This window comes from Myiozetetes cayanensis, unplaced genomic scaffold, assembly GCF_022539395.1.
Source record: "Myiozetetes cayanensis isolate MyiCay16 unplaced genomic scaffold, myiCay2020 scf1, whole genome shotgun sequence".
Classification (NCBI taxonomy): domain Eukaryota; kingdom Metazoa; phylum Chordata; class Aves; order Passeriformes; family Tyrannidae; genus Myiozetetes; species Myiozetetes cayanensis.
In genome coordinates, this window is record NW_026086604.1 from 91508112 (window position 1) to 91521070 (window position 12959).

Here is a 12959-nt window from a genome sequence, read left to right on the forward strand (position 1 = left end):
TTTTAAACTGGAAGGAGATAGGAATTATAAAAACCCCACATTTCTTAAGACGTTCTTAACTTTGTGATCTTTCTGGGAATGTCTACATGCTTGTAACTAGCCCTAGAAAAGATAAGTATATGTATTATATTTTCCTTATGCCTTCAGTATGAACAATTGAAATGTGATATACTTTACATTTCACAAAAAACCTGGCAACAACAAAGAAAAGTATCAGTTTATGGATTACGTGTATGGATAAAATACCTTTCTGCTTTCAAAATAACTTCATGAGTGCCACCTCTTTACACTATATAAATCTATTATGTTGGAGACTAAATTTCAATGCAGTTTACTCCAACTACAATTAAATATGTATAAAAGAAGTATTGCAGATGGATTTTAAGGTTAGAACTCAATCAAAACTATCTTTCATCTCTGAGACAGGAAAAACCATTTTTCATCTATTGATATGCTTCAGGGAAGGGATGCCATTCAGAGGGACCTTGACAGGCTTGAGGAGTGGGCTTATGCAAACCTCAGGGAGGTTTGTTGACTGTCTCTCTGAAATGTGTTGTGTACTTTCAAAACTGTAGGTCTATTATGCTACAGCTTTGCTGTGCTATTTTGTCCCATCACATTTGTGTCAGGACAGTAGAACAGAATATAGTATTACCTTTAATTTAGGCCATGACTGGATTCATAATCCCTTTGATAAAAGACTATGCTGGTTGTGGCATGCTTTGATACTAAGGTGATGTTCTCAGTATAAATAATTATACAGCTACCTTTTCTCCTGCAGAGCAGTAACATAGCTTTTTTTATTCTTACTGAGTTATGACATGCACAAGGACGGTTGTCTAGGGGACCAAAAACATCTTGCAAAACAGTGCTACTATCTAACACTGTATTAATACTTCAAGGTTGGTTTTTCTATGAGTCTCTGTCTTATACTTACCTAAAACTTACTTTCACTTAGATGGAATCTCAACTGAAAATAAGAATAAATGGGTACCCTAACCTTCTTGAAAACCATTTCTGATGCTTTTGCTTTACATTTTTCATGGTGCCATCCATCAAAAGTTAATCTCTCAATAAACTCAGCCTGTGCACTGCACTCTCTTCCATCACATGGCACTTGAGAGAGCATGAGAGAATTTTCTAATACCATGAAGTATTTTTCAAGTACAAGAAGATAAAGAACAGAATCTTTTTCATTTTCTCACTTTGATGCACCAGGGACACAGAAGAACAAATTCCTTGCAAATAACACAAAACCCACTTTATAGAAATGCTCAGCTACTTATTGCATTAGATTCGACATGAGAGACCATGGTTTCTATTGCATGAAGATACCATGATAATCAAATCAATCCAAGTACCTTTTGTCATATTAAGTTGTAGTACATGTGCTGTAGGTCCAGGCTGTTAGAACATTCAAAAGATTGTGAGGCTTAAGTTAGGCTTGAATAATCATCAAAAGCTTGGAAACTTCTTTGTGCTGTATGAACTATTTTTGTCCGTGAAATCAGGCTGGAAATCTCCCAAGAATGGATCCTGGGGAAGATTATTGTTATTTCAATCATCTGGCTAAAGAAAGAGCCTATTGTCATGTATCATTATTGGCCTAATCCTGAAAACTGTGCACAATGCTTTCAAACATGAAGTCAGTAAAGGTAAGCACAATAATATCTATACGTATTTCAGAAATTATTTCTACCTTAGCAATCAAGTGAAAAGAATGGCAGAGAGACAAGCTTGTGTTATGTACCACTCTTTGAATACTTCTGATTACTACTTATTTGAATTATAAGAAAACAGAACAGGCCTTTGTTGGGAAAGACCATTTTTTTCTTCTGTGTTAGTGTACAGTAACAGTGACTTGGTTGAGTGTGGGTCTAGTAATTCTGATAATACTGTTAAAAATATAGTATTATTTGACAATGGAAGCTGGAGGGAGGTAGTCAGCTTGATAGTGAAAAAATCTCCATTAGTATATGGGAATATTTTTAGAGTTAGTCATTTAGTACATGAACTAATTCCTATTCATTGAGTGCACATGCATGTTATCTATTTCGTATTTGCAAACTCCTTTGCAGCATGTGGTATATGGTACAAATAGTATGAGTTTTATAGCTTCTTTGATATGCTAAAGTGAGTGCTCTTAGCATTTTTGATGACTCACACTGTCACTTGTGAATTAATAAGTGATCTGAACTCTTCAGTGTAATGAACCCTATCATTTATTAAAAAAGAAAAAATGTTCCCATAATTAGTGTGGTGATGTTTGATAAGAAAATTACATTTTTGAGGCACTACTATTATTAAATATTTTCAGTAAATACAGTTCATTTTTATGCTTTATGTATCTAAATACAGCCTTAAAATCCCAATAAAAGTAGATATTGTTGAAATGTTATCTGGTAGTCATTGAGTTGTTTGGGGAAAAGTGTTGGAAAACCATTGTTGACATTCCTACTCTTTTCCAAGACTGATGTTGAATTTAGCTACATTCTTAAAGATGGATATGAGTAAAAAGACCTTCAAAAAGGTATCATTATGTTTTAAAACTATTTTGAAACCTTTTTTAACACTTAGTATAAACCTATATGTAGTCAATCTTAAATTTCTATTGAATTGAACATTGAGGCTCAACATCGCTCTTCAAGATTTTGCAAAGTAATTTGCAGACACAAGTCATTAAGAGCTTGAGATAGAAATAGTCATATATGTAAACAGCTTTACAGATCAGCAAATCCAGTAATTTCAGTGGGAATGCATATGCCTGTGATGCTGTTCCCATGCATGATTGTAGTACTAGATTTCTTTAGTGTATGAATATATACATAAGTAGGACTACTGAGTTTACATCTCTAACATACTTTATTGTTTGTAAACATTTCATTTATAATAGGCAGACTCAGCTTAAAACGTAGACCTCAGAGAATTTCTCTTATTCAGAAGTTAAACTTAGAAGATATGTATGGTTTCTAGTCTGTATATCCCTTGTTATTAAAATTGTGGATTGTCTTTGAAATAATATTGTAAAGGTCAACTCTGTTGTACAGATAAGTTGCCAAATTACAGTTAAACCACTGGAGGTTTTTTGTGGGAACTCATATGAAAAGGAGAAAAATAAAGGATAGTAGAGAGATTATCACATTACTAGTTAAGCAGCTGGATCCAAATGGCATACACTGTCAGTAACATCTCCCCCACAGGGAGGAAAAAATTATTTCTGTTTGCTCCAGGGTCTAGAAACAAGTCATGAATAGCAAGCCAGATTTCTATTTTGCGTATCTCAGTTGCTTTGTTGTGTTCAGTTATAAATGCTCTCACTGATGAATTTGTTTAAAGTTGATACCATTTAGATTTGGTGTCACAAAGTGTTGTCTTAAGTTTAGTGCCATCTGTGGAAGCTTGAATACCTTTTTCAAAGGGAACAGCAGCCAACCTATATTTCAGCTATGTGGACCTTTCCATTCTTGTCACTAAGTAATTTTAAATGAACAGAAGTAAAGGTATGAACAGAGATTTAAACAAGACCAATTAGAAAACTATCCATTTCAAATGCTGGAAATCTGAAGCAGCCAAAAGTTAATACACTTGGGAAAAAACTCTTATTGATAATAGTTTCTTTCACTTTGAAAGATCATACTTGTTCTAAGCTTTTTTTTTTTTTTAATATAAAATAAGAGATTGTCTACCTAATATCTTGTCAGACAAGAGGCAATAGTTGCTCAGGTCGTACAAACATGCACTAATTAAAAAAATATTTGAATCATAGAGTCTTAGAATTAGCCTGGGTTAGAAGGGACCTTGAAGATCATCTAATCCCAGCTCCCTTGCAGTGGGCAACAACACCTTCCACTAGACCAGGCTACTCAGAGCCCCATCCAATCTGGTCTTGAATATTTCCATAGATGCGGCATCCACAACTTCGGGCAACTTGTTCCAGTGCCTCATCACCCTCACAGTAAAGAATTTCTTCCTCATATCTGTCTATTAATGAGATAAGACTGTATTGTTCCTATTAGGAACCCAAAAATAAATAAAATTTCCAATTGTTTTACACTGCGGCTTGGACATTCAGATTCTGAAGGATTGTCCATGCCAGGGTATTTCACAATGAAAGTGTATCTTTGAATCTGTCCATGGGGTTCTGCATCTCTCTGTCTCTGTGGCAGCTGTGCTGACTCAGAATATTAACCAGATCAATTTTTAATACTCCTTTAGCTTAACAGCTGCGAAACAAACAGCTTTTCAGTTGTTTAGTATATTTTTTGTCATTCTATCTTTCTTTATGAAATTAAAACCCTGATAATTGTACTAAAACAGGCTATAAGAAAGCCAGTGCATGCAAGTTTTAAACAATTGTTTCAGCACTCTAATTTTTAAGTAGTTAATGAGAGTCATTGTTTTAGATCTAGTCATTTAAGTGTAAAATTATGAATGTCTGCCCTATTAATCAAGTTGCTTTTGAATTCTAAAGCAATTCTGAGGTAGGAGTTTACTCAGCAAGACATAATCGTTTTTCCAGCTCAATACAGACTAGTCCCATTATTCATGTTTTCTTTTCAATAAGAACTCACACTGTAATTCTAAGCACTTATGATATTAAAAAAAGCACATTTTTTCCTTTTTTTTTCCTTTTCCTTTAAAATGCTTTTTTTTTCTCCATTGGCATTATAACAAAAAGTAGAATATTACGATCAGTTTAAATTCTAGTCTGGGCACTTGTATTTTGCCTGGCAAATTTTACCCATTTTCTTCCTTGACTGTGGTATACAGCTGTGTGTTGTTAAACTACTGTTGCATATGCCCCAAGTTTTGTGCATTTCAGAGCTTATGAAAAATGTCAGTTGTGACTGTCTTACAAGGAATTTGCTTGCTGTAAAGGTGATTTTATGTATATTAAAATTGGGCTTAGTGTATACTTACCTAAATAAAGCCTGAGGCAATCAATAATTGAAAACATGAAGAGATTAAAAGGCCATTATAGATATACATAATCAGGAATACAAGTATCATTGCATTTTTATAGAGATGACTGTAATGAGACCTTTCTAGCAGTTGGTATTTTCTAATTTCTTATGTAAATACCTATTATGGCTGTGTTTATTCTGTTATGGTAGTGAAAGCCTTAAGCCCTCAAACCCATCTTCTCTGGCGTTTCACTCTTCCTCTGAGCTGGGTCAAACCTAGAGCAATGCAGCATGCTTGTCTAATAGGAATTCAAACCCATGAGGAGTTGATTGGAATTTAAGTTCCTGTTTGCTAAAGCTGTGTGATGTGAAGCCAAGGCTGAGTTTGTTTATGGCTTACAATGACAGTATGTAGATATGGTCAATGGGTCCAGCTAATTTGACTTCTTACTTGCTATGTGACTATAAGCCAGATTTTTTCAAAAGTAGTCGGTTGTTTTGGTATTTCCAAATTTCCAATGTTTAACTATAGTGTTTTGAAATCAGTGCCCTAAAAACCTTCTGACTCAACCCAAGGTGCACGGAGACACTTTGGGTTTAGAACAGCGGACACCTCAGCTCAGCTAGTGCCTTTTCATAACTTGAAAGTTTTCTGAGCAACTGCAACTACCACATCATTTGTGAGGAATGTGAAGGCTAGATGAATATGATATGGATACCTAGCATTTCCTTTTGAGACTGATGGAAACTTGTTGGTTCTTTTGCTCTTAGACAGTCACCACAGATATAAGGAACTTTTATTTGGAAATGTCTCTTCTCTAAATAGTCAGTAGAAGATGTAGATATGCCTGTATCTCTGTCCTTAAAATTCTGTGTCTGTCTTCTCTGTCCATGGATTGCATGGGGCAATCAATGGCTATGTTAGCCAGGATGGATTTCTAAACCTTTCCCTCCCATACTATGACAGCTTTTGTACAGAGTAAAAGAACTGATCCAAGTAGACTGGATTTCAGACCATACTTTAAGTTTAGGGTAGTTTAGTGTAATAGGTGATTAATCTGCTTTTGCTGTTCCTCCTTTTTATTCCCCCTCTTTTTAAAGGAGCGGGGGGAAGAGTAATGCAAATAAGATAACCTCTCATCAGTAAGTGGAGATGGAGATCCAAAAAAGAGAAGCTACTGTTAAAGGTATAAACCATGCCAGCTATTTTTCATTCACTAATACCACTCAGTGTCATGTGATTTTGGATTTAAGAATATTTTTATTGGTATTTGCATACCTGTTTATCACTGAAATAGTACTAAGTAGTGAGGTGAGGCGATTAGACAGAAAAGCTTATTCTTGTCATACAAGAAGTTGATAACATTTTAAAACATTTTAAAAGATGTATGGTGCTAATAGTTGCAGCCAAAAGTCATACAAACATGCCTGAAAATTCATACAGATACTGCACAGTATTACTTTTCATAAAGTTTGCAGTGATAAGTGGCAAAGCATCAAGAACACCGTGATGAATGATTTCAGTGAGTGATTAGGCCCATGAGTACTTAACAATTGTTATCGTGGATTAGGCGGCACTTCAGAAGCTTGAGATAGTTGTCAATTTTGTGGGAATCTCTGCGGAGGCAATGCAGCAAGTTGTAAAAGGCAAAGAGTCTGGAGTCCTCATCAGCAAGTTGCAGAGATGGAAGTCCTTCCCACGGAGAGTAAATTTCATTTCCATTCTCACCAGAATGAACCTAAAGACACAAAGTGATACTCGTAATAATTGATAGCGAACCTGACTGCATGTAGAAGACAGCATTTAAAATACTGACCTCAGAAAATACTAGTTGTTAGTATATGGTTTGTAAAGTGTTTCAGTTGTGTTTCATGCTATTCTGTATAATGCTCTATATCTTCATTCAGGTTTTGAATGAATTTGTCAGATTTTTCAGGCTGTTTCTCTAAAACATGTGTAAAGCTTAACTGTTTCAGTAGTGTTTAAAGAGAACTAGTGTGTTAACCTATGTCCAGGGGAACCCGAGTTTGCAGAGGAATTAAATGTTCCTTCATGCATGGACTCATTAGGGACATCTCCTTTTGATTGCCTCCACCTTGAAAACTTTGTTAACACTTGTTCATAGAAGTTGTTTGTGTGCATCTCCAGATTTGTCTTGGCCCATTTCTTAGGCAATCTCTCTGACACATGCAGCTTCAAGTGCACATTACCAGACAAATCTCTCAACAGGACATCTTCAGATGTATTAGACCTCAGATTTCATTAAAGAAAAAAAAGTGCTGAGTGATACAGACACCTCTGATGTTAGAAAGCTAAGTACAGGAACTCACGCTGTGACTCAGTATCTGAGCTGAATATTGGTTTAAAATTCCTTGTTTGAAAGAGACAATTTTTTCATATCACAGAAATCTACCTTTCAGAGCAGAAAGGAACTCTGTGCCTATTGGTCCTTATGTATCATCCTTACTTCCCATCAGCTGTATTTTGTAAAAGCATATAAGAAAGTATATGTGTAGTCTCTACCATTCCTTTACAGAAACAGGCATAAAAATAGACTTACTGTGACTCAAAAATGTGGTTTGACACTAATGAATGTGCCAGTCTTATCTTCAACCTCCTTCTGTAAATAATGTGAATGAGAAGGTGGTGACAGGGAAACTGACTTCTTACTGTTATCTTGGATCCTCACCTGCACCCTTTTTACACATAGATATGTGATAGAGATGTATTTGATTACACTGATAAATGTATTTGTAGCCTGGATGATATAAGGTTTCTGAGTAAATACACACCTAACTGAAAGAGAGAGAAATCATGAGTGATCTAGTGGGAAGTGGTGGATACAGTGATGGTGGCACTTTTAATGCTGTTCAAGTGTTCAGAGCCTAAGCAGAAGCCAGTAAAGTCAGAACCTCTTGTCAACATATAGCTTACTGACAGAATGATATATTCAGGGACTAACAGAGGCCCCTTTAAAAATAAACAAGCTAGAGCTGATTTTATTCAAGAAGGCTTTCCATCAATTACTGATAACAAGAGCTATTCAAGTATGGGTTTTGTCAGACAACAGCCTTGTTGTCTAAACTTACAAGTGTAGGGGGAACCAAGTCAGAGCCAGAGTTCAGAGGAACCAGTATGGTACGAAAAGAGAAATGGAAGATACCAGGATTACTTTGCTGCATGCCACATCTTTGCAACAGCCCAGACTTCCAGAACAGTTTTAAGCAGAGTATCTGTTTCCAAAACCTATACACAATACCTGTACGTAACATGTGCATATACATGTTAAAACATATATATATATAAATATGTACATGTGAAAAAATGTTGATGCATCCTTAAACAATCAGAGTTGCACATTGAAAATACTCAAAGTTAGAATGATGATAAGCAGTCCTGATGATTACACCTCCTCCTGAAGCAGAACTGGGAGTATGCTGGATTATGCTATGCCAGTCACATCATATTGTCTCTTTAGAAATTGCATGATAGCAGAAGAAAAGAAAGCTGAAAAGTTCTCTGACAACTATTTTGACTCCCATTTTTATCTTCAGATCTACTTTATATCTCATTTCTATCTTCACATCTTCCTTTAATATTTCAGGTAGGGAGAGTCTACCTTTGTATGTGTCTTGCTTACTGCAACAGGCTGGAAGCATGTTAAGGACCTAATACTTACCCGCCCAACTATTTTCTCCATTCCTTCTAGAAGCCGCTTGTTTTGTTCTTCAATTTCTACAGCCTTCCAGAGAATGGTTTCTGGAGCTTCTTTGATTCTTTGTACTTCAGAGGCCAAATGGATCAGGGGATCATTCCAGGAGCGTAGTACTCCCAGTACTAAATTCAGTAGGTCTTCATGCTGTTCACACATATTAAGAAAAAGAAGTTAAAATGAGAAGGCTAAATACTGGCAGCATTAGAAGACATTTAGAGTAGTGTCCTCAGAAACTGTGATTTAGAAACTTATTCCTGGACCTATCACTGAATGGGGCCTATAACCCTGTCTTAGATATCTCTGTGCAATTGCATATTTGAAGTTTGTAATTGATGTTATCATATTTTACAATATTTGCACAAACAGTTACAGTATTGCAATAGAAAATAAAATAAATCCTCTTAAAGTCAAAAACTAGCAAGCACAACTGTGTTTCAACTCTAACCCAGAACTTTTACCTGATTTTTATGAACATTTTTAAATACAATGTTTTTTTTTTTTTTTAAGTTTAGTACTGGCTGGAAGGTTCACATTATGGTAAACCACTATAGTGCTTTTATTGCCTCTACGTAACTCATCTGTCCTCCCCTTTGAACAATGGTGCTTCTAGCAATAGCTCTTTGGTTTTAAAATTGTCCTTTCTTGTGGGCAATAGGAATTCATAAAGCTTACGGTCATGGTAGGGATAGTATTAAACCTTTTCTTCTTTGCTAGATGCTCAACCCAGGACTGTGAATTCTATTGCTCCCACTAGAATTTCTGAACGACATACTGAGAAGCTGGTGATATTGTGGGATTGCACCTACAACGAAACTGATAGAGATTTCTCCCTGAACAGCCCCATTTATATACCTCTGCTTATTTTTTTTCTCCAGGGAATTTTAATTTTGTATCTGTGAGCTGAGTATAGGCTGAAAAACACTATCTTCATCTTCTCTTAATAATTTTTACATTTGATGGATGTATGTATGTAGTGTATTTCTCTTCACAGGTATGTTGCAGTATTTCACACTAGGGTTTTTGTATTTGCATGATGCTATGACCATTCTTTCCTACTGGTAACAGCAAGAAAATCTGTTCAACATTTGTTTAGTAATGTCATTCTTTTCAGTCACTGGAAAACTATTTACCTCTGCCTACATACAGCAGTGTATTTTTATGTTTGTTAAAATGTTAACTATCTATAAGATGTTTTAAGGTAATGTTTAAAGTCTGTAGTGTTCTCAATACTGTACAATCATGGTAACTGACATTGCTCCATAGGGTTGTATTTTTATCGGAAATAAGATGCAGTGACTAAATGTACCATACAGGAAAAGGAAGGGACATTGAAAGTTACTGGTGCATATATACGCTGTATGGTTTTTAACTTAGTATCTGCAAATGTTAAATCAACTTTTCTCGGCTTTTTGGTGCTTGCCTCTTCCTGGCTTTTGTATTCTAATTGAGCTGATTTCTTTTGCTCTGTCTGCTGCCTCACTATTCCATAACCCTCCTTCCCCTGTGCCTTACCCTGCTCTATCTTACAATGACATTAGAAACGGGACTTACATGAATCTGCTGAGCTTGCTCCTTATCTTCAGGAGTGGTTAAGGAGGAAGTGTGGCAGCCATTAACAGCTTTTGCAATAAAACCCCGGCCCTGAGCGTAGCGTTCATCCTGCAGATCAGCACAGACAGGCATTATTGAAACAGATAAGTAAGATCTTCAGTTCAAACCCTGTATTAACTAGTTGTTGTTCCACTGCTTTTATCACTGCTTTTATGCTGTAAAGGTTGAAAGTTTCTGGTGGGTCTTTAGAGTGTAACTGGCACCCAGCAAACGTAATCATGTCCCACAGATAAAGAATGATGGGGAAATGGTATCTTTTAAAAGAAGCATTGGGGATCTTAGCAATGGTCAGCATTGTCAGCATGGGGACTGTCACTGTGCAGCAATCCTATTTGTTATGGAAGGATTTCACATGTTAGCGTATGTTTGTGCTTAAAAAGAATTAAATTGCAATTTTATATTTTCCTGCTCTCAGGAATAGGCAGAGTACTTACAAATTCATTGAATATTTCTGAAGAGAGGAAGTGGATGTAGTGCGAAAGTTTAACTGCTCGATCAAAAAGTTCCTCAAGGGAAACTTGGCAATTGACAGATCCATTGGGGCAGATTGGTAAGGAGGTCACTCCTTCCTTTGTCAGGAGCATGTTGGACACCAGAAGGGCCACCAGCAACAAACCTGTTCAAGTTTAAAACAAAGCAAAATGGAATCACATTAACTTACAGGTGTGTTTAGAAGTAGCTGTCAGAGCCAGCTAATAGGTAATTAGGGCTGTGCAGTCACATGGCTGAGAGCACGCCCTGTACTGGCTGCTGAAAATCAGTGGAGGAGGGAAGCACTGTAACTCTGAAATTCTTGCATCCTTTTTCCCTTCTATCATCCTGACAGTATAGCAGAGTGTGAGTAGACAAGGTAACTTGTGTTGCAGTGTGCACTATCGTGTCTGACTTTATAATTAAGTGATAAATGGAAAAAAAAAAGAAAATCAAACTTCTTCACAGTGTAAATACAGATATATAATTATATTTGCACAGATATACATTTGGAAAATAGATTGGCCTTTTTTTTTTTTTTTCCTATCCTCCTCTTTCCAGAGGTCCTTTTCTTCTTTGCAAACATTTGGAGTTTAAATTAATTTTTGTGGGAGGATGGTTAGGTCACTCTCTTAAGGTTTTGATAGTCCTGAGAGTTCCTTCAGAAGATTCCCAACAGCTGTGCTGCTTTGCTATTTAGAGTTTAACCCTAAATTTCTTACTGCTAAGACATCAGAGAGTTTTCGTCTTTTCTCCTGAGCTTCTGATACTGATAAAGAGGACTTTTCATTATCTAAAGCACAAAACTTCATCTGTTTAAAACTTTTCATATTAACTTAACAGAGTTAAGTGTTCTATTCAGTGAAATAAAATATACATGGAAAAAATAATGAAAAAATCAAAGCAAATATTTGGAAATGAATTTACATACTCAAAGAACACTATTCTGTTCTCTGAGATTTTTACTTCTGGAAACTGACTTGTTACCTATACTGATTCACTAGACTTATTTTAAATTAAAGGGTACTTCATAAATCAGCAGAACTGCCCCTAATGATATCATGTGATAAGTTTCTTTCTAGCTCTACATTCAAAAAAAGTGCACTTATGCATTATTGAAGTAAGCCTTCCTCCTGCCCTGTGAGCAAGGTACACACAGCATACTGCAGTTAGGAAGGTACTCTGGGGAATAACTCTATGAATAAGAAAATCTGAGACTTGGCGCTTAAAAAGTTGAAGATCGTTATGAAAACATTCACCTCAAAATTACTACATCACCTCTAGCTTTGTGTGTAATGACTTCTAGTCATTGCCTTCTGAGTGGTGTAGCAAAACCAGTCTGGATCCAAACTTTAAGAACAGGTGTTACATCCCTCAAGTCAATTTTCTGTGACACTGCCCAATGCAAAGGTAGTCTGAACAGACAGAAAGGATCAAGCTACCTTCTGGAGGTAAGTTTCACATTACTGGAAGACTAGGTGGCTGGAAGACCTCAGTTTCTAGAACTGTTATATTTCAGTTGCTTCCTACTTCAATTTAAATTGAAAGAAATATAAAAGTTATGAGCAAGTGAATGGCAAAAGTCTTACCTTTCAGTGAAGCCCCCTTGGCACTCATGGTAGAGATCCTGTATGATGACTTGCTTTACCAGAAAGAAATCTCAATGTTTGCTGTTATTCTCTGCACATACCACTTTTATATGCTCCATTCAGGGTCCATTTTGCATACATTCAGCAGGTCGTGGAGTTTACCTCGATAATTACAAACATCAAATTGCCTTTCTTCCACATTCATATTCATTTTTTTTTTTTAATTTTAACTGTGAGAGGGAATTTCATTAATAAGTTCAGCTGTGAGATCCTAAGTATGATTGAATGGAGTGCCAAGATTTTGCCTTCAATGAGGTGAAATGCCATTGATCCAGTTGTCAGTTCAGAGACAGGTATTCTCAATGTTTCTAGCCTGCTGTTCCTATTCCCCCATCTGTCTTCTTATCCTTACTTGTTTCTTCAGCCGTCCAAGGTTGCTTATGCTAAAATTCTGGGTATTTGTTGGAGGTAAACACTATTTTACAATGCCCCCATTGAGAGAAATGGCATCAATTGTACTGAAATTTATCCAGAGAAAGGCAACAGAGGCTCCTGCAAAGACAGGTCATTATCTGTAAAATTATACATATGACAGTCTTGGCCACTTAAAAAATATATTACACAGCACAAATCATGATATGAATGATCCTCAGTCTGGAGATGTTTAG

The 12959-nt window shown here is 36.1% G+C and overlaps 1 protein-coding gene across 1 annotated transcript; it reads right to left on the bottom strand.

The window, feature by feature from the left end:
- Nucleotides 1-6145: 6145 nt before the first annotated feature.
- On the bottom strand, nt 6146-12624 carry PRL (prolactin). Its single transcript, XM_050310104.1, has 5 exons — nt 12292-12624; nt 10666-10847; nt 10172-10279; nt 8585-8764; nt 6146-6643 (listed from the first exon to the last, which is right to left on the bottom strand). Exons 1-5 carry the CDS (start codon nt 12317-12319, stop codon nt 6452-6454), a joined length of 690 nt encoding a protein of 229 aa, XP_050166061.1. The 5' UTR covers nt 12320-12624; the 3' UTR covers nt 6146-6451.
- Nucleotides 12625-12959: the final 335 nt, after the last annotated feature.